At 37.2% G+C, this 26,364-nt stretch overlaps 1 protein-coding gene across 2 annotated transcripts; it reads left to right on the forward strand.

Moving 5' to 3' along the window:
- On the forward strand, positions 1–26,135 carry HEPACAM2 (HEPACAM family member 2). 2 transcript variants are annotated; one of them, XM_042043230.1, is made up of 10 exons: positions 1–264; positions 5,779–6,129; positions 7,262–7,546; positions 13,097–13,393; positions 16,271–16,396; positions 16,481–16,505; positions 16,631–16,668; positions 17,943–18,016; positions 20,177–20,289; positions 23,506–26,135. In XM_042043230.1, the coding sequence occupies exons 1-10, from the start codon at positions 195–197 to the stop codon at positions 23,513–23,515; spliced, it is 1,389 nt and encodes a 462-aa protein (XP_041899164.1). In that variant the 5' UTR covers positions 1–194; the 3' UTR covers positions 23,516–26,135. The 2 variants fall into 2 exon arrangements, with proteins under 2 accessions (XP_041899164.1, XP_041899165.1); XM_042043231.1 differs by lacking the exon at positions 23,506–26,135 and having other exon boundaries at positions 20,177–20,293.
- The last annotated feature ends 229 nt before the right edge of the window (positions 26,136–26,364 follow it).

Here is a 26,364-nt window from a genome sequence, read left to right on the forward strand (position 1 = left end):
GGCAATGAAGATGGGTGCTCATCTAACAGGTGCTCCACTCCCTTTGTTCTTTGTATACACATATTCAAATCACGTAAGGCAGGGGACAGGATAGGACCTGTTAACTCATTGCTGATTTCCCTAGCAAATAAACCAGCAGCTGCAGGTCCAAGCCCTGGCTTAGTGCTGAGAAGGTGGCATTTGTGTGGGACAGGATGCTTCCATGGAGCCCTTTAGCAAACTTCTTTTGGGACTTACAGTGCAAAATATATTTTCTGCTTGTAGGTAAGATACGATATGAATTATATTTGATTGCCATTGTGGAAATGTGAATTGATTATATAAGATTTATCTTTATAAATTTAAAGATATTTCTGTTGTATTGTCAGATGTTTTATTTCAGGAAGGTAGCCTAAAAGCTTTTCATCAGATAGTGGCAACTTGTTTTGTAGTTGAAGCTAAAGTTTTAGCAGCTGAACAAAAATGAATGCTATACATAATCTCTATGTAAAACGTGGGTATTGATTAAATATATATAATCTACATTTAAAACTTGAGTATTGATTAAATATCTATCATTACATTTTATTGAGTTATATATACATTGTGCATTCTTTTTGACAAATCAGGCTGGACAGGTTCTGAACCAAGGATTATACAGAAGCTGTTGCACTTCTTTAAAAGTTTATTGAGACAACACTGATAACATTATTTTTCACTTCTTTATGATTGATTAATTTATATGTAATACCTAAATGTAATTGGTATTGAAACTAAGTTAAGCTTTTAGTCAACTGAAGAATGTCTCCCCGTTAATAGTGCGTTTGTTTGGTGTCTGGGTGCAGTTCTCATTAGGGTGCATTTGTTATCCGTGCAATGGATAAAAAATAGATGTTCTATGTACTTTGGCAGAAATATCCTGTGATCAAATGTTAGATAAACTTATTTCTACAAACTACTGTAACAACCTTTTTTTATATTTAATTGTTTCTGTAAATGTCAACAGAGGAAATATATGTTACAAATGCAGTGCTTCCTCTAATCATTCACGTATAAGAACAATTTTTCTTTTATCATCTTTGTGAACGTCACAGTTCTAGCTTATTATAGAGTCACTTAGTTTCCTTGATTTTGAGCTCAATACTTTTTCAAGACTTTTGGCTTCGTAATAATTGATGGTTTATATGACGAATATTGGATCTCTTCTTTAAAAATGAAAAATATTTGGTTGATAAAAACCAGTGACTTTGTTCTTTACCTACTTGATCACTTTATTGGCTATTTCTCATTAAAATCCTACAAGAGCTATTGTCATGCAAGCAGAGTGCTTTAGAGTACATCTTTGTTCACCAGGAAGTCTCACACCCTTACCCATACTCATTTTCTAGTAAGGGAAATTGCTGCTCATACTTTATATCATGATGAGAATCAGGTGCGTTGGAGACATGACACAAAGGCCACTGAAGACATTGACCTCAGCAAATAAAACTGAGTCCTGTAACAAAGCTCACTGGAACTTTTTCTTGGGCAAAAATCCCAATCCAGGGAAGAGTATGCCTGAGTTTTCCATGATATAAATGGAGGTATAGAAATTGCAGCTTCCCTGGACCATTACATCTGGGTTGTTTGGGGTTTTTTTCATAAATGAACATACCTGTAAAAAGGGGGGAAAAAATATTATCACTGATCTAGAAACATTTTCATTTCTCACATTTCAGGAGAGCTGAAAGGGTAAATGAACACTCTGGTGAAAAGCCGTTGAGAATCCAAACTCACTTAGACAAGGAGATGTGCATGTTAAATTCAGAGAATGCTAAAACCTCGCTAGGCAGGTTTCAGTTTATGCCATAAACTCAAAAGTTATGTCATAGTTTTTTATTTAAACTAAAACTGCAGCTCTTGTTTTATGTCAACAACAATTCTGTTGTGCTTGCTAATACTGGTGATAGCAAAGTGAGATGGAAGCAAAGCACAGATCACTGAGCTCCAAATGGAGGTCGTTGTGGTACAGCCCTTACGATCATTTTACAAAAACTAGGTTTTGGAATTCCATTGTCTTCGAAAAAAGTGTATTATATTTGGAAAGCTGTAGGGATAGGCTTAAATTTTATGGAATTTGTGCCTGATAAATACGAATTTAGTTTGACACATTGACTTGATTTTGCTATTAACATTAATTCAAGGATTAGTCATAACAGTCTTCAGTTTAAATTAAAAATTAAAATTAGTCTAACACAAGTGAATCATAGAACCTTTTAGGTTGGGGAAGACTCTTAAGAGCATCAAGTCCAGCCATAAACCTAACACTGCCATTTCCACCATTAAAGCATGTTCCTGAGCACCATATCTGCACATCTTTTAGGTACCCCCAGGGAGGGTGACTCTTCCTCTTCCCTGGGCATCCCATTCCAATGCCTGACAACACTTTTGGTGAAGAGCATAACCCTCTCAATAAAGAATATTCCAGACTGAAGAAGACACGATCTCTGCGAAGACCAGAATTCTGCCATCGCTGCTCCTGTAAAACCCGTGCTTTTGACAGAACACCATTATTTAATAACTTGCCCCACTCTCAGCCTGCCTTCTCCCTTGCCCTGCCAACCATGGAGAAGCTCCTGTGTGATGTTGGCACTCCACAAAATCACCCCAGCAAAGCCAGAGAGAGCAACAAGAACTGGAGTTATCCAAAGCCACTCCTGAATGGACTGAGGGGAAAATGGGGTTTCTGCCCTCACCGCCTCTGGTCCTAGCTAAAACAGTTTCCATAACTGCAGATCAAAATCTCTTTCCAAGACATTACACAGAGCCAATTTTCCCTGTGAATCAAGTGGGACAAAGTTAATTTGCAGTTTCTATTCCCACAGTTTTTTAACTGCAGAGAAAATAGATTTTCCAGCCCCTATTCTCTTTTCTTTACTCTGTTATGCTGTTACCTTCCATACTGGTGGTCCCAGTTATCCTGGTGCTCACAAGATCTGCTTAGGTTTTGTGCTAATTTTTTGCACAAACAGATCTGTGAGAAATATTATTTGTTTTCCATATTTTGTGACTGCACTGCTTCTGTTACTGGCATGTTGTCCAACAGCACAATCACCTATTTACAGCTAAATAAACCCAAAAATTGAACAGCATTGTGCATAAAGAATGAGTAAGTTTATGGACAGATCTTTTAGTTGCAGATCTCTCTGTGTTTGAGAGATGTGTTTGTTTCAGTTGATCTAAAAATTGAAATGGGTGGTTATATAATTGGTGGGTTATGTGAAATAGATCTCCAGCATTAAATATTTTGTGAAGGATTCTCCCAAGGAGTCTCTCTTTTTCAAGTGGACAACAGCAGTTTAAATCTGATTTGTACTGTAAGGTTGTCAGGGAGCATACTAACGTCTGAGAAGTGTTAGAACAACAAAATACTTAATCTCCTGTTAACCAGAGTCTAGCAATCCTCAAAGAGTTGTGCAGTGTTAGAAAACTGCGAGAACAGCAGGCTACAAATAGTGTAAAAAAGGGCTAGGGGAGCAGCTTTCAATTTGATGTGCATCATCCGTTTTAGGTTTTTCATCTAGAAAGTTAAGTATGTAAACATCTCTGTCCTATGTACCCCCACTTAAGCCATTTCACATTTTTTCTACACTCTTTTTTTACCCTGTTCTCCTCCTGTCTCAGCTGAACCCCAGCCAGTTCTTTGCAAGTCAAAGTCCATGCAGCCTGAAGCCCTCTGCCTGCTTCCTCTTTAGCCCCCATTAGTGAGGGCTTGCCAGATACTCTGTCAAGGGATTTCACTTTCTGTATATTTCCCTGTTAGTATTCTGCAGCATTTCCTTTGGTTTTCATGTCATGCCCTCAGAAATGCTGTGAGCTATCTTTAGCTGAGTGTAATACTGCTCAGCTTTATGAAAAGTGAAGCCAGCCACAAAATTATTTTCTTGGGGTAGATTCTGTACAGCATTGCTGGCAACCCATGAGCCAGTCCCCTCACACACCATCTCTGCTCTGCTACTTTGCATGCCCTTCCAGAGTACTTCTGACAATAATTACTGGCACTACTGCTGCATCTGTAGCCATCGCCCCCTTTTTGTGTCCCCACCCTGATCCCCAACAGGTTTTCCTTGCAATTAAGTCGTGGCAAACCGTGCACTAAAATTTGATCATTCTAACCCAAAAGGTATGTACAGATACCATATTATGCTACTGAGTTGATATTTTTATCTTTTTCTGTCACATAACCTAGGAAATTAGACAAAAATGAACCTTTGACAATTTCTGTCATAAAGAATAATGATATGAAAGTAGGAATTTAAGAAATAAAGTTACCTCTGCATCATATTAATGAACACAGTCACATATTTTTCATACATAGCTCCCTCTGCCCTTCCCTACCCACCCTCCTCTCTCCAGGTAGAAATTGATTCCATGTACATCAGCTGGGAAGTTACTTTTTGATTACAGGTATTTGTGAGCATGTCAAGAATCACAAAATCTCAGATTGGAGGGACGTCAAGGATCATAAGGTCCAACCAAAAATGATCATTAGCAGGACGAGAATAGATGGTGAATGGTGGAAAGTGTTGCATGTTGTCCTGGGCAGTGTGTTCTCAGTCTCCAGTGTGTTCTTATGCAGTAGCAGATGGATTACTTAAATCACAGTTTTTTCATTTCTTACTTGTAAGGGGTTTCTTTTTCCTAGGGTTTTTTAGCACTTGCAGCATGCTTTTCAGCAAGATTGAACACAAATCTGAGCAATCAAACCTGCAACTAGAGTCAATTGGAGTTGCATCTTGAACATACTAAAATGTCTTTATAAGTATTTTGAAAAATCTTGTCTTTAATATTTCAAATTGATCATCCAAAATGAGTCTGTATGTTTGCTGTTAATTTTCTCTGGGCTTAAATTCTTCATCTGTAAAGTTCTATCAGTTAAAATGGTGTTGTGAGATCAGTTCATTGCTATTCTCGTGAGTGCCATGGAAAAGTTAATGTGAAAATCAATCGCTTAGTCCCAAGACTAAAGTTTTAATGGTGTTCTATAAATATGTCTTAAGCCAGCACAAGAAAAATTATTTAAAAAATATATGGGAAAGGCAATGATTAACTGAGGAGTGAACTTTTTGCACCATAACAGAGACAGAATTCTTGGAATACAGAATTAACCATGTGGCTGAATATTTCACTTTTGTGTGTATCAACAGCAAGCCTTAATTCTGCCAATTTCTTAAGACTGGAATGCTTGACTTTTGCAAGCTTAGTATTGTTTCTGGAATTTAGTCTTACAGGTACAGAGCAGTCAGCAATAATAACAGCAACAATAATAATATGTAGTTTTAGTCAGACATCTGTGAAAGTGCTGCTTGTCAGATTTTCAGTCAGTTTCTGAGTATAACTGGCAGAGTACCTAAGAAGCTCCTTTGTAGCTGAACCAACCCCGAAAAAATCCTAAAAACTGAGTGATCAATCCAAGATTGTTAGTGTAGGACCTAGAAATATGAAATATTTTGAAGGAAAAATATTTTATACATTAAGGTAAATGTACATTATCTCATTTTTGTCAAACTTTCAACAGTAAAAGATCCTTCCCTTGGCTTTTTGTATAGTTTGAGGCTAGAGCTCTGTGGCTAGATCCAGCTTCAAGGTCAGTGAGCTCTTGCCCCTTTCTTACTTAAAATCTGAGTTATAACCATGCAAAAAAATGTAAGTTTTAGCCTTGAGAGTTTTTCCACAGTGAGAATTTCTCATTTGAATTTTCCTGGTTTTCCATTTGTGTTTTGGGTTTGTTTATTTGTTTGTTCTTTCATTTTTATGCAGGTATTTGTTCTGCCTTAAAATTGACAGTACCATCTCATACCATCCATGGTATTGAGGGGCAACCACTTCATCTTACTGTTGACTACAATTTCAATGCTACAGCTTCTGAAATCCAGATAATTTGGCTTTTTGAGAAATCTCAAAGTAATCCAAAATACTTGCTTGGCTCTGTAAATCAAAGAGTAGTTCCAGACTTGGAATACCAGCATAAATTTACCCTTATACCACCGAATGCATCTTTGAGGATTAATCCATTGCATATCAGTGATGAAGGCAATTACATTGTAAAAGTCAATGTCCGTGGAAATGGGACCATAGCTGCAAGTCAAAAGATTCAAGTAGCTGTTGATGGTAAGTCAGTGACAGATAGTATCTTCATTTCGAAAATAAAATTACAATAGTTTTGAAGTACTGGTTCTTAGTATCCGGTTATGATACTGTCTCATTTAATGCAACCATACATGAATAAATGCTAACAATTAAGTGATGTTGTTTTCTACTGCTGCTGGAGGGAATACTAAAATATATCTTTAAGCAAAATTAATATATTCACTGATGTTTCTATATCATAAGGAAAAAAACTGAAGAGGTATAGAAACACTTAAGATTAAATTAGACAGACTTCTAAAAAATATGATTTGATAAGTTTCTGCTGTGCTATCACGAGGATGCATTGAATTTCAAATAGTCTTTTTCTCTGAACAGCTTTACCTCCTGTAACAAAGAGAAGTCATTGACTTTTGCTGGTGACTGTAGCCCTGTGTCTGTAAAAGAAGCCCAGATCTGAATTCATGAAGTACTGAAATTTTCTCTTTAGACTCTGCTTTCTGTACTGGGGACTTAAAAGAAAGTGGAAATGGGAAAGAATTATCTAAAAGGATGACAAGAGGCTTCTGTAATGTATGGATTATACAGAGGTATATATACAGAGGATTATACAGCCCTGTAGCTGTTGGGCTTGAAAGGAATGAGATGAATGACGTCTTGAGGTGACAAAGTTGTAGCTGCCATTTTACTCCCAAACCCATCCCAGTTTGCAGACATCTTCATGACCGGAGCACCCATATTTCAGTGGTGCCCAGTGTGGGCAAAGCTGTGGGCAGTCGTGCTGAGAAGTCACACACAGTGGGCAATGTCATGCTTTGCGCTCTTTTCATTTCTGTGGACTCAGTGATTTGTATACAAGAGGCAAGAGGCCGTGGTACACCTGACTGCAGCCTTTATCCTATTACCAGTAATATAAACAGTCTGGTTTTATTTATGCACCATAACAATTCTTACAGCCACCAGCTGAGAATATGGCCTTCTTTTTTTAACCTTTAACTACATTTAAGAGATAAAACTTGAAATATGAGTAATTTCCAGAGAGAATGATGATTGCTATTTGAACTATCTTGACCATGATGACTGTAATATAATCATGTAATCATGAATGTAATATAATTATCACTTTAACAACTCTTCATATCTCTTTATTTTACAGTTCCAGTCACAAAGCCAACTGTACATACTGAACCATCTTCAGGGGTAGTGGAGTTTGTAGGGAATATTACCCTAAAATGTACTGTGGATAGAGGTACAAGGGTAGCTTACCAGTGGATGAAAAATGGGAAGCATCTCCATGCTGGCCCTAATTATATCTTTTCATCAAACAATGCTACACTTCTAATTGTTCCTGTTGTAAAAGAAGATATTGGAAATTACAGCTGTCTGGTATCTAACCCTGTCAGTGCAATGGAAAGTGAGATAATTGCACCAATCATATATTGTGAGTATATGAAATATTCATTATTATCTTTGTATGAATAATTTCTCTGGAAGGAGTGCCTCCAAATATGAAAACAGGCAGAAAACAGTTGAGCTTGTTTGTAATAGCTCTAACTTAAAATGGGATAATAAAATTATTCAGTGTTGTGTAGTTGTGAAGATCAGTCTCAACTGCGGAATTCAAATAGGAACTTCAAGATTTTCACAGATGTCTTCAGATGTGACTCAAAGGAAAAAAATAATTAGATTGGTCTACATAAAAATATTGTTCAAAATGGAAACAACAAACAGTATCAAAAAGCCAAGCACAGGAAGTACCAGGCTGAAGGACTGCTATTAATGGGTTTCTTCAAAATCATTTCAAGTCCAGTCCTTTTTAATATTTCCATTAATGGCACCAGAAAAAAGATAGGGAGCACCTCAATGAACTTCATTTATGACACTAAATAGGAGGGCTGAATGACAGTGACAAAATAATAGAGCTGGGATGAAATTTGCTAGTAGAAAAGGAAATGGATATGCCCTTTCAGAGAATAAAAAACATGAACTTCTGCTGATAAGATTGAGATTGATTGGAAAGTAATCAAGGCAGTGAGCCTGGGGGATTGAGCTATCACACGATATCTATGAACTGATAGCATGATTCAGCCATGTATTTTGACTGGAAATGAAGGCACCTGAAAAACCAATTGAGTTGCAGGAAACAAGATTGATTTAATCAGCATTCAACAATTACACTATAAATCTTAGGGCATTCTCATTTTGGTCCATGTCAGGCATTCCCAGTGCCTCCTCAATTTTCAAGTAGCACATGCTACACATATGTGACCCTGCTATGCTCTAATCCTCATGTCCTCAGGGGTCGAATTAGCCTTCTCAGAGGAGAGCTGAAATTAGGTTAGGACTTACTTTGCCACCAGTCCTATTCATATATAGCCTGTTTACCCAGGGGGCAGTGTGGAAGGCACAGTGCAAGGACTGGAACTGGATTCCTGTCCAGCCAAGGAGTGGTGCTCATTCCTGCTTTCACCAGGCTCTGTCATCTGGCAGCTGGTAGGCAGCCCATGCTCAACTTGTTATGATTGCACTCCCAATATATTCAAAACCTACATCTCTTACATCTCTAGCTCTCATATTTTCCTCCTCCTCCTTTTATCTCCTTTCATCTCTGATTATCTATTTTGCTACCCTTTTTTAATTGTAACTTGGAAGAATTGGGTAAGGGGGTGACTTGCATCTAAACTATGAGGGAAATCTCCACACTGCACCAGAAGAGAAAAAGACTGCCTAAATTAGCAGAGGTGAACAAGGACATTGTTAGATATGAGCTGATGTAAGCTTATAAGATTGACAGCAGTGCAGACTTGAAGAAGCAGTTTCAAAGAGTCCTAAACAGGGCAAATATTAATGGACCTTTCATCTCATTATACAGAGGAATCATGATACTCTGATCTACAAGGAAATAACCAGTACTGATGGAGCTTTTACTTATCACTACTGTAATTAAAAAAAAAAAAACACATTCTTTCCTCAAGGTAGCACATTTTTATATGCCTGCTTTTGTAGAGAACAGTCTCAGCTCACTTATGTGCTTAAAGTGCTAAGAAAGAGAGCTGAAGGTGTATGAATGCAGTTCCTCTACTGTGTTTCTCACTTTAATGAGCTGTGAATCAACCTTATACAGGTCTCTCTTCAAACTTGGGACACTGTATCCAGCCTGACAGCCTTCTTCCAATGCAATAAAGTCAGGTCAGGCTAGAAAAACATCTGCCACTCTTGCTGCCTTTCTGACAGCTCTTTGTTGCACAGCCCGTATGAGATTTGAATTTCTGACCTGTTGCACACAGGATTGTCTCCAAAGCACTGATCACGCTGACAGGTGCCTGGGACACTTGCTCTGACAACGTGTGTGCCCTTCAGTCCCAGCTCTGGTACTGCTTCTTCCCGTCTTCCTCACTCAATTACATGCATTTGTCAGCAAATTTGTAGAATCTTTCCAAGTTCTAAATTGGAAACCTGTTTTTGACCTATTGTTTACCAGAATTTTAAAATCGCAAAGTTACTTAAGTGTCCACATTTCTTGAATCTTCTGCTGTTTGAGTGGTTGTGCTATACATCTCTATCAAAAACCTTGAGATTCACTTTTTCTCCATGTGTGTAAATATTATTGTGTATGCATTTTCAGAATGTCCCTTGTAATTCATCAGAACTGAGGGTTTGCTTTGTGCATAATGTAAAATCTGAAAAAAAAAGTATTAAGAGCAAACAATGCAATGCTGAAAGGCTGCAAATATATATGGTATTCTCTATATCCAAGTCAGTGATGGGAATTGGGGTCTTACTTCCTGAGCTATATGAAGTCACCTAATTTGGTTCAACCTCTGCCTGCAGAAGTAGTTTGTCTCCCAGCTCCCAGTTGTCAATAACAATCCAGAACAGGCCCCGGGATCTCTGTCTGCCATATGTCAGTGCTGTGGGGGAGTTACTGGAGGTGATAAAGAAAAGGTCACTCATGGTAAATACCTGCCATCTGCTTGGAAACTGTAAGAGTCTCGTAGTGACAGGAGCAATTGGAAATATTCCCACAGAGCAGTAAATTGTTACTCAGAAAGATTGATTTATTATTTTACACATCATTTAGTTAACTGGTTTTACTGAGACAAGAGGCAGTTTTCTGTAGAGAACAATACTGGGAAGGGAAAATAGAGCTGAGGGATCCATGAAGGCTGTAATTGTGGGTTTTTACTGAGTATGAGAAGTGTTTTTTAATTCGCATTTTATTAATATTATCCTGCTTCTCCATTAGTTATGATGATAATGCAGCCTGGAACATGGCTATTGCAGCCGTGTGACTCAGAAACAAGTTATTTCAAGACAGGAAGAAGCTGCTGTCCTGTAGGCTGCAGCAGACACTGTTGTACTGTGTTGATAGAGTTGAATTTAGCAGACCAAGTGGGATTCTCTTCCTCAAGTCTTCCAAAAGATAGAGTATCCTTAGTACTAGAGAGGTAATGGTTCATTGCCTGCTTTTTAGAATCATCCTTGAAGCTGTGTATATCTGTCAGTTACACCGTGTTTAGGGACCTTGATGTACACAATGCCCAGGAGAGGCAAAAGATTGCTCCAGGCAAAGCAGAAGGGTAACCCGATCCTTGTGTTAACTTCAGCAAGGAATGCCACTTTTCAGATTTTGCCAAAATTTGGCTACTTCTTAAGATAATCTCTCTTTGATTTTTTCAAAGTTACTTCCCCAGCCAGTGTGTGTCAGTGTTTGTATAATGATTTTTTTCAACTTGCAGCTTTCGTTAAAATCTAGTTCTCCATGTTATCTCTTTATGCTGCACTGTTATGATACTGACAAAAAAAGCAGAACTCAGTTCTGATTCTTTTGAAGGCTGTGGCAAACCACCCACTACAGTGAGGGGGCATGGGAACCAGTCAGCTATTCTTACCATTAATCTCTGTTAACGCATATCAAAGCCATATATTATCAGTGAAAATAAAAGCTAATTTTCTTAAGAAGGGCGAATTGGATTGGAAGAACCATGGAATGCTCTGAAAAGTAAAAAAAGTATGTTCCTGCCTATAAATAGTGTGTGAGGGGCTTTATTTCATTTATGAAAGTGTCAAAGATCAGTACATCTCTTCTCCTTTTGGATCTGAAAAAAAAGGGAAGTAAATACCTGTATGAGGTGAGCCCCTGTGAAAACCTCCCCTTCCACAGAAACATGCAGCCCAAGTGAGGTCAGCCAAGCCAAAACAGTGGGGTATTGGTCTGTACTTCACAGAAATGGTCATTACAGAGTCAGCTGGCTCTTGGAGACAATAAAGCAAGTGGCTCAGGAACTGCAGAGCCTGTGAGGAAGCAGCCCAGCATCTAGAACTTTAAGAAATGCTTTGATTCTTCAGAGTGGCTGCTGCAATGTAGGTGGGAGCAACACTAATTCATGCTGAAGTGAATTTGTATTTCATTTCCCAAGAAAATATTATGCGTGATGTTGGCCATTCCTTAAAATGAGACTGCAAAAAGCTTACCACTAGGAAGTAAGTAGAGAAAACGGAAAGGTTGACAAGTTTATGTTGTGAAATATGGACATTTACTTAAATGTGGACTAAACTGAGGTCATACGTGGTGATCTATATTCTCTTGTCTAAGACTTAAACAGAAAAAACCACAAAATGGCCTGGTTTGTGCTGTGTGCTGGTGGCTTAGGTGTTCTTGAGAATAAATGAGTCTTATAAAAAAAAGACAGTAAATAGAAGTGTATATTAGAGGAAGTTCTAACAGCATCCTGAATTTCCTGGTGGGAAATAGAGTCTGAAATGTACCAGTGTGCAGCTTCATGTAACAGGGACTTTCCCATTCAAACCCAGCAACATTATCTTAATTCTTCCAGACAGCCATAGGAAGGTGGAGATATTACTCAATTCCACTGTACCGTCCCCATTTTGTGCTACACCACTCTGTGTGAGGCAGCTTTATTGATCTTCAGAGATCCTACCAAAAAGATACTCTGCATATTTTCTTCTTTGGCTCTCTCAGTATTAGGTCTGTACATTTTTGGTTATCCATGTAAGTCCTCAGGGAATTAGAAACATTGAAATCATTAGGTTGTTTTGGGGCTTTTTAAACTAGAAAAAGTGATTTAATAAGGCACACTTCAAATATTATATGCTCTACATTAATTTACTTTGATAACTGTAAAAATAATTTTAATGTGTAAAGATAATAAAAAGCCCCAATGATCTGAAATGTTCTAGTAAAAATAGCATGAGAAATATTCCTTTAATATTTAAGTATATTGTTTCCCTTTTTATTTTCCTATGCAGGTTACACTAATAATACTGATCTGCTAAATTTTTTGAGTAATGAACACATGACTATGGAACAACATATGCTTCTTCTAAGTATATTCAGGAAAACAACTTTTCTTTCAGCAGAAGGGCTTACTCTTGAAAAAAACACAATTGTTGGAATAGTACAAGCCTACTAAAGTGGAGGGAAAGTTAAAGTTTATTCTAGCAGTTATTTATGGAAACATTTTTCTGAACTTATCTAAGGTACATCCCACTCAATATTATACCTGTAAGGTAGTTCCCTAAATAATTATTATACTGTAAATTATTGCAGTGAATGTAATATTCCAAGGCTAATTTGTACACTTTTAAATGTGCAGAGAAATCACTTCTGCCAGTAAGTTTGACATTGAAGTAGAAATCTAATTATGTCCCTGAAGATGTGCTCCTTTACTTCATAGAAATCCAACTGATTTCAGTTTTCATTCTTTTTATCATACTGAGAAATACATAATCGTGCTTTTTCCCTAAACAGCAATTAGACCAGTATTAAATGGGTTAGCCTGAGCTAAGCCTGGCACAAATCCAGTTATTGAACAGAAAGCCTTTTAATTGAAATGACTGAATGCCAGCCATTCTAAAGGCTAGTTTAATTTAAATATTCTGACTTCAGAGATACACTTCTGATTAAAGTTTAATTATGTGATTTGATTTTCATTTTCTCACTATATTTCCCTTTTTTTTTCCAATGCAGATGGACCTTATGGACTTAGAGTCAAATCAGACAAAGGTCTGAATATAGGGGCAGTGTTTACTGTTGACATGGGGGAAGTTGTACTGTTTGACTGCTCGGCAGATTCAAATCCACCAAATATCTATTCATGGATTCAGAGGGATGACAATACCACTCAAGTAATCAAATATGGACCCCATCTGGAAGTGGTATCTGATAAGGTGGCCCAGAAGACAATCGATTACATGTGCTGTGCTTTCAACAATGTGACTGGAAAACGAGATGAAACTCGTTTCACAGTTGTGGTTACTTCTGTAGGTAAGAATGTAACTTCATTGCTGTCAGCATAACATGTGAGTGGAGCGTCAGCCCCAGAAAAAGGAAGTCATTCTTAGAATATGTATCAAAATTGAGGTCTTGCTAAGTATATAGTAAAGGAGCTTTTGGACATTCTGTGAGATACAGGTTTTACTTGCAGTATGACACTGCTCAGAACACAACCCACTAAGACACTGAAGTTTTGTGGGATTTTGTTACAATGTTCATGCAAATGATTTCCCTGTCATATTTATGAATCTCTGGATTGATTGCTGGGTTCTGAAGAACACATGCCTTTATTTCTCATACACTATAATCTCAGCTCCTGTACAATTGTGTTCGACAGCAACAAAGCAGTTTTTCAGAAAATCTCCAGAAGCATAGAGTGAAGAACAAGATATTGAGGAAGTCTGATATGTCTTCTCAGTACAGGTGGATACAAGTATTTCCAAATAAGGAGTTTATGCTATTGATGTTCAACAAGATAGACTAAGATTGCCTATTGGAAAATTTAACAAAGCAATTTCACTTGTGCTGAGCAAAGAGGTCAACCATTTGTTAGTCTGGTAAACAAGAAGAGGAGATGTCCATCTTTCAGGCTGACTTACTGATTCATCATAAATCCAGGGCTTTCAATATGCTGGAAGGAAGATGTGTTGCAATTTCGTAGTAAGAATACTGCACTCAAAAACTAAATATTGTGGTTAGTAGTGAAAGCAAATGCAACCAGAACTGTGTTGATAGAAATAAACATGACATTTCTCCAGGAAGTTCATGTAAGCTATGATATTCAGCTGAGATTTCCTTTCAGAGGCCAAAAAGAAGGAAAGACTCCACAGATTCATGTTTAGTTGCACTTAAAATAATAGATTTGCTAATTTCAAATATTTTACTTAAATCTTATTAAAACATTTTATCCTGTGTATGTAAAAATATAAAAAAGATAATTTCCCCCCTCTATAGCCATTTTCTTTTTGATGAGTGTTTATTCAAATAGCACTAAACCCAGATGTCAAGGCTATACTTTGCAGAGCAGCACTGACTGATTGTAGGAGGTGTGAATTCACACATAATTCATTCTCAGTGATGCTGCTCAGGCTAAATTCTGATTGCAACTGAATAAACCAACTAAGCAAAGACTATGAAAATTGTCTATATTTCTTTTCTTTATCCCCATAATCCTAGATACAGAGCCTGGACCATGGCATTCAAAATAGTGGAAACCCCACTTTCAGTAGTGACAGGAACTCTGATGTTTCAGAAGATCTTACACAACTTCCCCATGGGACAGAAACTCACCTATATGGTGCTATAGACAGCTGCCTAATTAACCCTAAAAATTATCAATGAAACAATGATTTTAGTAAGTTACAATGATATGAATAATTGCAGTAAGTTGTTACCCAGTTTTAGCCAACATTCTAAAATAAGATGCGGTATCTCATGTACACAAGTCATTGCTCAGTTTTCAAGTTTAGTCAGCTTGAGTGTGTTAAATGCATGCAAAGAGCATGTCTTTGTTTTCTGCACTGATATATCTATGGAGATGTGATTTATTGAGTCTCCATTTGAAATGACTCACTTTAAAGAACAATTTGAAGGACTCATCTGATTCTCCAGCATTTGGACTTTTCCTTTCTAAGGAAAGCAGTACACTGAAGGACTACAAAATAATTGGTGAAATTGCAGTGATTTGTTTTCCCATGTCTTTAGGACACATCTGGCTAGAAATCCTCATATTTAATCTTCATGAAAACCACTGCACATTTAGCCAGCACAATGCCAGTGAATTACATGGAGATGTAAGTAGATATAAGCAATTCTAGCTCTCTGCACAGGAGCTCATCTACTACTGGAAACATATCCAGCTAAATAATATACATTTTAATTGTACTAATAAATCTGGCACTAGCAAATATGCAACATTAATTTACCTGTATGGATTGTGACACGTCCTCTAATTACATTAATTCTGCGCAGTTCAGAGCAAAAGGAGGAAATTAAGAGTGCACAAGCAACTATGTCTGGCGTTTCCTAACTTTCACATTCTTGTCTTTGCAAACTCACTGCAGATGTTTTCCATGTGCTTTTAAGTATGTAATCTATGCAATTTGTGTTTGTGTTGTATCAGAAAATCCTGCTGGAAAACTGCTGCTAATGCATACCTTAGCAAAAGGCCTGAGCAAAGGAAAGAAATATTTTGAATATGTTTAGATATGAATACAAACAAACATAACATGGTGGAGTCACCATCCTTGGAGGTGTTTAAGGCAAGACTGTGCATGGAACTTAGTGCAATGGTGGTCTTTGGCCATAGGTTGGACTCAATGGTCTCAGAGGTTTTTTCCAACCTAATTAATTCTGTGATTCTGTGATAATTTATTGGTTTCTGATGTGGTTTGATAAACAACCAGACTGTCAGTGATCTGAAAATCTTTAGAAAAAGCCTAATGGATCTTTCGTCCTCTCCTCCTTTATAGATCCTACTGCTAGGAGGATTTCCCTCCAATCTAGCACAAGCTGCTCTCTCACCCTATTTTTTGGTAGTACAGTGTCTTTATGCCTCAAGTTATAATATGCATCTTTTTCTGGTGCTGTAATTTGTGGATTACATTTACTTACTTTCATTTAGCTCTAGGCACTAATTTGCTCTGGAGTCTTATCTGATATGCATATCATTGCTTTTTCAGTTCAGGAGATTTGTGGGGAAAAATAGATATTACCCATTCACAAGACCCCACATTTTGTATCTGTTTTGTATCCCTATGCAGGTTTACTAGCTTCAGATTAATTTAAAAAAGATGAATTTTTCTGTGTCATTGTAGCACATTGTAAAGAACAAGAAATTAAATACAATACTCATCTTTTTTGTCACAGGGTTGGAAAAGCTGGCCCAGAAAGGAAAATCTTTGTCTTCTCTTGCAGTAATAACCGGAATTTCATTATTTTTGATCCTAGCTATGGCCTTTTTATTCCTGTGGAAAAGCTATCAGCCACATAAAGGTATGTAAAAGTTAAGGACAGTCCAGCTCTTCTTTTGGACCATTGGAGCAAAAAGAATAATTTTTCTTTTTTTCTTCTTTTCAGTGATACAACAGAAGCTACAGAGGAGGTACAAAAATAATTCATTCTTAGGTCTACAAGTCCTTTCCATCCAGAGAATTGCATTTTTATTAATATTAATTTTCTTTCCTTGGCTTATGATGTCAAACTGAGAAACATGTTTATGTTTTCTAGGGCAGAGGCTGACTACAGAAAGGCACAGGCCTTTTCAGGTAATGGTAATGAAATAAGTGTGAGCATAAGGTCAAAATCCATTCCTGAAAAAGAAAAATAGCATCCCCACATAGAGGAAAAAAAAAGAAGAAAAGGAATAAAAGTGTATTTTTATGTTGGGTTGCACGCCTCTATAATCACTTAATTAAGATAAGACCTAAATGAGAAGTCAGCATGGGTTTAGCTCATGTCTGGAGCTCATAGCAGTATGTACTGTTGCCTTGAATTCTATCTGTTAGTCCCAGTATTCTGGGATTGGAATACCTGTATTCCGCTGTTGTGACCAAAATGACTTAAATCAGTGTTATTCTGGGATAGCAGTGAGAGGTGATACGCTGTGGGAGGATTACAATTGAAAATGTTTGTGGCATCAACTGTTGCCAAAATCATGAGACAATGACATTGCAGTATACATACCTTCTACCATATTCTGTACTATTTTCTGTGTCATCAGGACCCAGAGTGGTTTTTTCACTGCCTCTTTTCCTTCCACAATCCTTCCCACATGATCCTAGGCAGGAGATGCTAGAGACTAGCCATCCTTTGGAAGGATATCACTTTTATTCCCATTCCTTTCTACCAAAGCATCAGAGCAGACCATAAACATGCACAAGGATAGGGAGGTATATGAAGCTTAGGAAGGTAAGAAATTCACTTGAGCACAGAGGGCCCATCACCCTGGCAAGTCATATCAAAGGCTGGAATCTCAACCCTGTTGTTAGTGCTGCAAGAGACAACCAAGAGCCTCAGATCTCCTGGACAGTACGAGGGTAGATAAAGAGACTAACTACACCTAAATACACGCTGTATCTGAAGACCCAAATAATACTGTGGCACCTATTAGTACCATGTTCCCTTTTATTATTCTCAGCATTATAAAACATTCAGGTGCTACTGCTTCACTACACTATAGTTGTGCTAAATTTATGAATTCAGCCTCTTTTCTATGGGAAATGAAAGTAAATTGGTCATTTTAGCCTTCCAGAATAGAGAGTTTGAATGTCTCTATCAAAATTGTTGATTTTGAGGTTAGGAAGAGGTTGAGGTTAGGAAGAGGCTCCTCACTTGGTCCAAGGTGTGGGAAATCACCAAGCAGCTCTGCAGCTGTCCTGCCTTGCTCCATACCAGTTTAGGAGTTTGGCAGGGAAGTGGTTTAAAGCAGATCACATAACCAGTATTTGGGTGTTTTAAGAATTAGGGCAAAATACATTGCCAGTCATTATTTTCCAGGTTCATATTGCGTCTCTTTTTTTAATCACTGTTCTAACTTCAGGACATGAAAGTGCTTCAGATGATTTTGGGATATATGAGTTCATCACATTTCCAGATCTTACCAGTGGTTCTAGGGTATGTGGTTTTATATCATAAACAGACAGTTTAGTTTCTCTTCTATTTCTCTAAGTATACTAAAATCTGTACTAGAATCCTTCTGTAGGTTTGCTTCTGTTGCTTTTTATGGATGTCTGTATGACACCATATTCATGGCTATTGTTCACCCAGTACTTGCTCTTTCCTTCCTGTGTTAGTAGTTCAGTACTTTGTAATCGACATAGTGCAGTAAGGAATAACCAAGCTCTAAAGACAGCAATCTCCAGTCAACTAGCCTATATTAAAAGGCTGTTTGCAGTGTTGAGTAGTCGGGTAGCACTGAAGCACTTGTGTCACACAGACAAGAGTACTATTGTGACGCCATTTTCTCCCTTGACCCTAATATTTCTGCTCATGCAGCATTCAACCATGGCAGGGCAGAAAAGGCTCAGGGGGAGTATTTAAAGTTTGAATGTAAGCTAAGTCTCAGCTATATTTCACAAAAATTATTTTGTTAGCTTTATGTATTGTGGGGGAGGAATTAAGCAAAGGAATTTTCCTTGCAGATAAAAAAATCCTGCAACATTTGCTGCTTCCTTGCATTGTGTCTTTGCTGACATTACTGTATAGGAGTTGGAGATCATTCTGATGTGATTTAAAAGGACAAAGAAAAAAATTAGAAACAGCCACAAAATTTAGGGACAACGGTAAAACTTGGAGGAAGTAGAAGAAAGACTTTCCCTTTGCTGGGGAAAATTGCCAGCAATGTAATCTTGTTCCTTCGGAGAGCATCAATTTGGTCAGGTAAGGGAGAGCTCTTAAAGCATGGTCACATGGTCACACCTAATTTTTTTTATGATTAGTACTCATAATACATGATGTCAAAAACCAGTCATATATTAATTAATTATCTTCTCTGATGGAGTTAGATGTTTGAAAGACACATTTATAGGGCTAAAGTGCTACCACAAATGTTAGTGGAGAGGACAGACTTTTACAGCAGCAGAGATAAAAGACTTTTAGAAAACAGAGGAGCTGAACTGTATCTGTTATAATTTGTGCCAGTAAGAGTCTAATTAAGTTTAGAGATCAGGCCCTAAATCATTACAGCCTTAAGCACACTAAGTGATAATCACACGTAAGTGATATTATGCTGAAGAGGGTATATTTAGATTACATATTAGGAACAGATTCTTTACTGTGAGGATGGTGAGGCACTGGGACAAGTTGCCTCAGTTGCGGATGTCCCATCCCTGGAAGTGTTCCGAGTCAGACTGGACTTCAAGCAACCTGGTCTAGTGAAAGATGTCCCTGTCCATGGCAGACAGGTTGGACCTGGATGATCTTTAAGGTCTTCCAACCCAAACCTTCTATGATTCTATATCCCTTAAGCTGATCCTATCACAGTATCACATTCTTGCAGGATCAGGGCCTATGTAGGTCAGGAGGGAGAGAGCAGTGTAAAGAACAACAGGATGGATGAACAAGCCATGAAATCTACTATAATTTCCAGTAAAATTTCAAGAAAGAGGAGAAACTCCACTGGTTTATGTTCAGCTACTCAAATTTATAGCATTGTAGGTTAAGTCCACATCTGATCCACTGCTTCATTTTAGTCCGCAGAGAAAGGGGAAAATAAGAAAGTGGTGATAATGAAGAACTGGAGGTTGGGTATAGGCAGAAAGATTGGTATTTCCTTATGGATGCAGAGTCTAGGTAAATCTGTCTTGACATAAGAGGAAATTAATATACTTAACATATTGAACAGTCAGTATTACTTGACTTATGAAAATTACTTGCATTTCTCTCTCTTTGACCGGCCAGTAGGAGCTTTATGCTGAGCCCATGCCCTGAATATTTCCTGCTTTTTTACTGTCTGTTCTCCTGCTTTGCTCTTTATTAAAAGTTTCTTTCTTGACTTGTGGTATGTTAATATAAAGTATTTGCTGTATTAAATGCAAAAGCTGCATCCTAAATCTTTTAAGGGGCTAAATGTATTTAAAACTATTACTTGCCTTACTATTAATGTGATGAGAACTTACCCAAAATGAAATGTAAACTAGCAGAGATTACCTGTTCAATCCACAAGCAAAATTGTGATGAAAAGTTAAAAAAATTACAAGTTACATTGTCTGTTTAATTTCTGTTGAATCTTTTCCTATTTGTACTTATAGTAGGAATACACTTTGCTGCTTTCAGGTTTCAAGTCAATCTGTTCCTGGCTCTGACTTTGTCGCAGGCCAGGATATGCTAAGTACGGTTTATGAAGTTATTCAGCACATTCCTGAGCAGCCGCAACAAGACCACCAACAGTAAGTTACAGACTGTGTTCACTCACGTGGTAGCTCAAAGACAAATACTTTTGCACCCAGAACAATTTACATATTGGTAGATGTTTTTTTATTCCACTGAGAGCGTTATGGAAGGAAAGATATAAGCTACCTTAATTCCTCCACTATTTCCTATCCAATCCCCCACTTTTCTTCAAGACTCCAGTCTGTTGTTTCATCATGCCAGTTTTGTTAAAGTGTGAAAAACAAAAGGTAAGATCTTTGAACACAGCTTCAAATGAAAATTCCCACTTAATTTAATAGGGCACCAAAACATCAGCACTTCCTACTGAGCAGGTTAAATATTCAGTCAAGGCAGTTTAATTGGCACATAGCTTCCAGACCTGCCAGCCATGTGCCAAGTAGAGTTAGGGTGGGGTTTTTTGCAATGTTGAAACTGGTCAGCTGTATAATAATCAGTGGTTGTTGAAATAGTCACTGAAATATTAACAGACTAGTACTTGAGTAAGCAGTGTCTCCATAGCAAAAGAATTCTTGTTCTGTGCTACCCTGGCTGGGAACTCCACAGAAACACTTTTGCTGAGTTAAATACCAGGAAGGCCCCAGCACATTGTGCTTATGTCTCATAGACCTGGTTTTGTTCAAATCACCTACTATCACTAACTGGCATAAGAACGGTGAATACACTAAAGTTTCTGTAGTTGTGGTATAGCTGCCATAAATCTGTTGTGAATATTGAACATATTTCTTACAAATTAAGAACAGCACACAAGACTTTATTTGGTAACAAGCCTATTATATCACGTTTTCTATGATTTTTTAATGTGTTTTGTTTCTTTTATACTTGAAAAGTACACACTCTTAACAATATGCTAATCAGTTGCCTGAGTAATCACAATGTTTATGTGACTACATTAGTATGCAGTACTTAAACTACAAAAAATTTTGTGCAGGTTATATCTTCAACTGTGTGTCCAAGTTATGTATGAAAACATGCAGCCATGCTTGTCAAAACAAGCTGGTCAGTGAGAAAACAACACTGAATTGCTAATGATGTTTTTGTTCTGCTTGGGATTTTTCACTTTGAACCCTAAGATTTTTAAAGCCAGATGTAAAAAAATACCATTCATAAAGTACGTGTTTTCTTACTCTTCCTCTTACACGCCTTCCTTCTCAACTTTCTCACTGATACATGACCTCTCTGAAAAAAGGAATAAATGCAACAACAATGTAACTTGAACTTTGTGACAATTCAGAGTTCAACTAAAACTTTGCAAAGCATATTCTGTAGTTGTAAAGGACTCATTTGCATAAACCAATTTTTTCTGCTCTTTTCATATTTCATATTTTGAAAAGGAAACATAGGAAAAATTTTCACTAATAGCACAAAATCTGCTAAGCATGATGCTGAGTAAAGTACTCAGATTAGAAAGACCACATTCATGAATTTTCCAGTTCCCTGATCTGCTGAGAAGGAGCACTCTGAGTGGTAAATAAATAAGGACAACTAAGTCAATTCTGATGCTTACAGCAGGATGCTTCAGCTTTCAGTATAAGGGAGAAACAAAACACCACAGAACAGAGAATGAAGCTGGGAAAGTAATTGCAGACTCCTGTAGTGCAAAGTAATGATTGCTTATGGATGAATCCCACAGACTTGGTATGCAATCATCTGTACAATAATCAACAATATTCATGGGAAAAATGATACAAAACTTGTCTGCACTCTGTTTATGGCAGGAATCTCTCCTTGTAAAAAGCAAGAGAACAGATTTTATGGGAGCCAAACAGATTTGTTGGTTAAGTGGTCACTTTATTCTTATTCCAAGTGCTTCTGACTGGAACTGCTGTGATTTCACTGATTTCTTAAAATAAATATGTAAAGAAAAATCAGTCAAAAGCAATGTTTAATTCTCAGATTTACAGTTTGAGAATCTTTCAAATCCTCACTTTGAATGTAACTTCACCAGAATTAGCTGGTGTTTTCTCTCTTGCTCTTAGAAATCCCAGTGACAGTATCAGAAAATTTGCAGACTAGTCAATGCCTAACACCTGGGAATAGCCATTTCCACTTTTCGTCATGCTTTTTGCAGTCTTTTTATCCTTTCATTCACAAATGCACTTTTGCCTTTGACACTAAATAATTACAAAATTTTTGATGCACACCAGCTCTTGAAAGGTAGAAATACTACTGGAAAATAATTAAATTCTTTAACCCTCTTGGGTTTGGACTGGCAGACTTACAACTTAATTGCAGTCAGAACAGGAGGTGAGATGATAGCTGGCTTTGCACTTTTACATTCATGTGCTTCCATTAGTTGCTTTTCACAACAGTCCTTTGTAGATTCACCTCCTCTGCTCCTCCAGAGAATCAAAGGGAAAACACGAAGTCAGATTTTGAGGAAATTGTTCTGCTCCATCTCTGGACTCCATAGTCACAGGGAGTTACGGGATAGTCACATACTCAAGTATTTCATTAAACAGATTCTTTTAAGCCATTTTGGTTTGATTCTTTTCTCATCCTTGGACATTTTTTTACACTAAATATAAATCCTGTGACAAACTGAACAACAGGTTCTTCCTCATATGAAAGAAATCCAAAAATGACTGCCAAAGCTAATGAGCAAGAGGTTTAGCCAGCTTTCACAGATAAGCACTGACAGCTCATAACTGTATTGCTTACAAAAACTGTTTGTAACTTAAGTTTCATTTTCACTCCAAATGAAGATAATTTTACATCATCTTCCTCTCCTCTGATCCTTACTGTTTCTCTCATATCTAGCATTAACCATTTCACAACTTTCTGCTCTGCCAGCTGTTGAAGAGCAGTAAGGATGCAAAGCCTTGCCAGGCATTCGGCACAGGGTTGTACTGTGGACTGCACTGGCTCAGTTCATGGTTACCAACACCCTTTGGCAGGCACACTATTGTTGTACAATATGAGCAGCTTGAAATCGCTGTACAGAAAGAGCAGCAATGCAGGATGCCATATTAAGCATTATGTTATTTATGGCTCAAACCTCTGTTGTCTTTTAAAAACTAGACATACTATGCATACTAAAAATTTAGTCAAAAATCAGTGTGTTGCAAATATGTCCCCAGAGATCTTATTCAGGCTGAAGAACTGCTTTGTGTTTAGAACTGCTGGTTTGTTTACATGTTTGCAATTGTTCTTTTAAAGAACAGAAAAACAGTATTGTGGACAATTGTCATATATATATGTATGTTCTTTCCTAGATGTATATGAAGATACGGGAACAGGAAATCAAAGCATCTGAAAATACCAAAGTTACTTCTCTTTCTTTATGATATATTGAAAGGAAATGCCAACAACTCCAAGAGTAGCAAAGGCTTATGCCACCTTTTCTTGAAATAGCAACTTCTCTTCAGACTGACAATCCCTTTCCTTGGGGTGCTCCAAATTGCCCATTTCTTAATTCTTTTTTTCTTTTTTTTACGTAATAATTCCTTGGAAAATATGGATATTTTTAATTCTTTTTTTTTTTCTTATCACTGAATACAAAAGACAAAGGGATAGCTTAAAAAATGCACTATAAAACATGCATCTTTTTTTTAAAAACAATCGGCAGAGGCACAAGTAGGAATCAGGCCCAAGATGCCATCCATGCTTGTTTTATTTAAAAAATTGCAAAAAATAGCATACAGGAGGTTTTTGTATTTGGGTTGGCTTTCACAGGAGAAGACCTCCATACTGGCCTAAAAAATAATAAATGCAGTATGTCAGACTGCAAAATACATTTGGGATTTAAAGTAAAGTCAGTCTTTTAACTCATTTAATGTGACATAAGTTACAAGCATAGATACTGATCTGTCAGGCAGTTACAGTTTTAAAATGTACATACATATATTGTTCAGAACAATGTGTTCTCATTAAATTCTGTTTCCTTTGCATTTTAACTGGTTTTCTATTTGCTGATGAAGAGCCTGTTTCTCACTGACTAGGAGAGCAAGTAATATTCAAGTTATTTCCAAAAGCTGCAGAAAGTTCAGGGTATTTGTACATTAAGATAATTCTCCAGTGCAAATGAAACCAATATTACTCTGTTTAAACAGTGTGCTACAAGTCCCTTTGCAAATAGAAGAACACTCTTCCAGAAGCTTCTGTTAGCTGACTTCTGAATCCTGCAGGAAAATTCACTATTATTTCCACAAGGTCAGCTATTAGTTGGTGTCAGTTAGATGCAGTCAGGGAAAAGAAGAAATATTAACAGAATTAAACTACAGGAAAAAAAGATACTTCAGGAATGGTTAATTGTGCAGAAAATGAGAAAGCATACAGTGTGTCCACGCTTTAAGATGGGCTGTATGGTATTATTTAGAGCACTCTGTATTATGAAAAATAATTTGCACTTATTTAAAGTATCTCCTTAATCCATATTTACTAAATATTCTTCCGGTCTCCATCTTTCAAAGACAAGGAAAAATAACATGGTTTTCAGTGAGCATTCTGATCTTGTGAGGCTGAAAAAAAAGGGAAAAAACAATTGCACCATTGTGCATGAGAAAAATAGGATTTGGCATTTCACAGAGGCAGCAGGTGAAGCCCAAATATGCAAGAAGTAGTGACATGATCTCAAAGATAACGTAGTCACCAGATTTGCTCCCTAAGAAATAGCCATCTGACATGAAGGCATCTAAGGCAGAGGCTCTAAGTAGGAACATTTGGGCAGAACTCTGAAAGACTGAGAAACTTAGAGAGTTCCGCATAAATTCCTCCGTTGTTCAGTCAAAGCTGATTTCATGTGTGTTTCAAATTGGGACAGCTCTTTGGGATTTGCAAAGTCTGATTTTCACGCTCTTTTTTCCTCCTCTTCTTGGTGGAGCAATAATTTTAATTGCTCTGAAAGGAGCATGCTGATTTCTGAAGTGCTTGAGACCATTCCATCTTACCACACTGCATGTCACTGCAGGCCACAGGGCAGGAAATGCAGATAAATTGAGAAAAAGTAGTTTCTCCACCTCTGGACCCTCTGTATTCAAAACTGACAATCATATATATTTTTCTAAGGTTTTGTGGGGGGAAAAAAAGAAATCAGGTCAATTTCAGTTCCAGTCTACATTCTTTTAAGCTCACCTATATATATATGCCTAAGTGCATTTTAAGGGTCCCAAAAGATTTTGTTTCAGAATCTGTGCTCATGTCCCAGTAAAAGATGAGCAGAGTGTTTTGGATCAAGCCATTCATCAATAGTGTGAGATGACTTCAGCAGTCCAATACAAAAGTCCACCATAACAGTCTTTTAAACTTCTGAAAAGTGCCTGTAAAAATACCTGTAAATTTAATAAAACAATTTTGTTTATGCATCATGTAATGTCTAACAGTTCTGTGTGTCCATGCATTTTCACTGGAAAGGACACCTATCATTAGGTTGGAAATAAGAAACAAAAACCTGCCTGTTGCAAGTAAAATGTTCCTTGGATGCCCCGTATGCTGGTCGTGGCTGCCACATTCCTACTCTCCACTTACAACAAAAATTCACAACGAAAAACTGAACTGGTAGGGAAATTTATTTTACTACAGAAAGAAGAAAAACTGTCTTAAATAATTCTTCTAGCTATGGCAGCAGAACCAGCTCTGCAAATAGGAATATGTTATTGAAACAGACAGAGAGCAAACACAAGCAAGTCATCTTCTGCTTATAATATATTGTTCTCATCTGATTTTGTTTCATTGTGTCTTGTGTATTACTGAATGTTAGCCAAAAATAGGCTGGCATAAATTCCTATTCAAACTGTGCTCATTCTTTACAGTTCTTCCAAAATTTGCACAGTGCATTGAGCTACTTTTGGTGGAGAAATCCATTTGGTGGAGGTATAAAAACAATAAACTGTGAGGAAAAAACCAATTCTGAAATGTCACAGAATCTTAATGGATGACAAAGAAAACCTTTACATATTGTACGCTTGCCCCTTTTTCACTGCTACCACAACATTCAAAAGAGATTGATAAGCTTTTATTTATTGATGTAAAATCTATTCCAAATTTTACCAAAGCAAATGGAGTGTGTGTCCATTGAACTAGATGATGTATACACTGGGAAGTTCAAATATGAGATGGGGATAATGAGAAAGCAA

The sequence above is a fragment of the Corvus kubaryi genome, unplaced genomic scaffold, assembly GCF_017639235.1.
Source record: "Corvus kubaryi isolate FWS band 111438036 unplaced genomic scaffold, C.kubaryi_AGA036_p1.0 37398, whole genome shotgun sequence".
Classification (NCBI taxonomy): domain Eukaryota; kingdom Metazoa; phylum Chordata; class Aves; order Passeriformes; family Corvidae; genus Corvus; species Corvus kubaryi.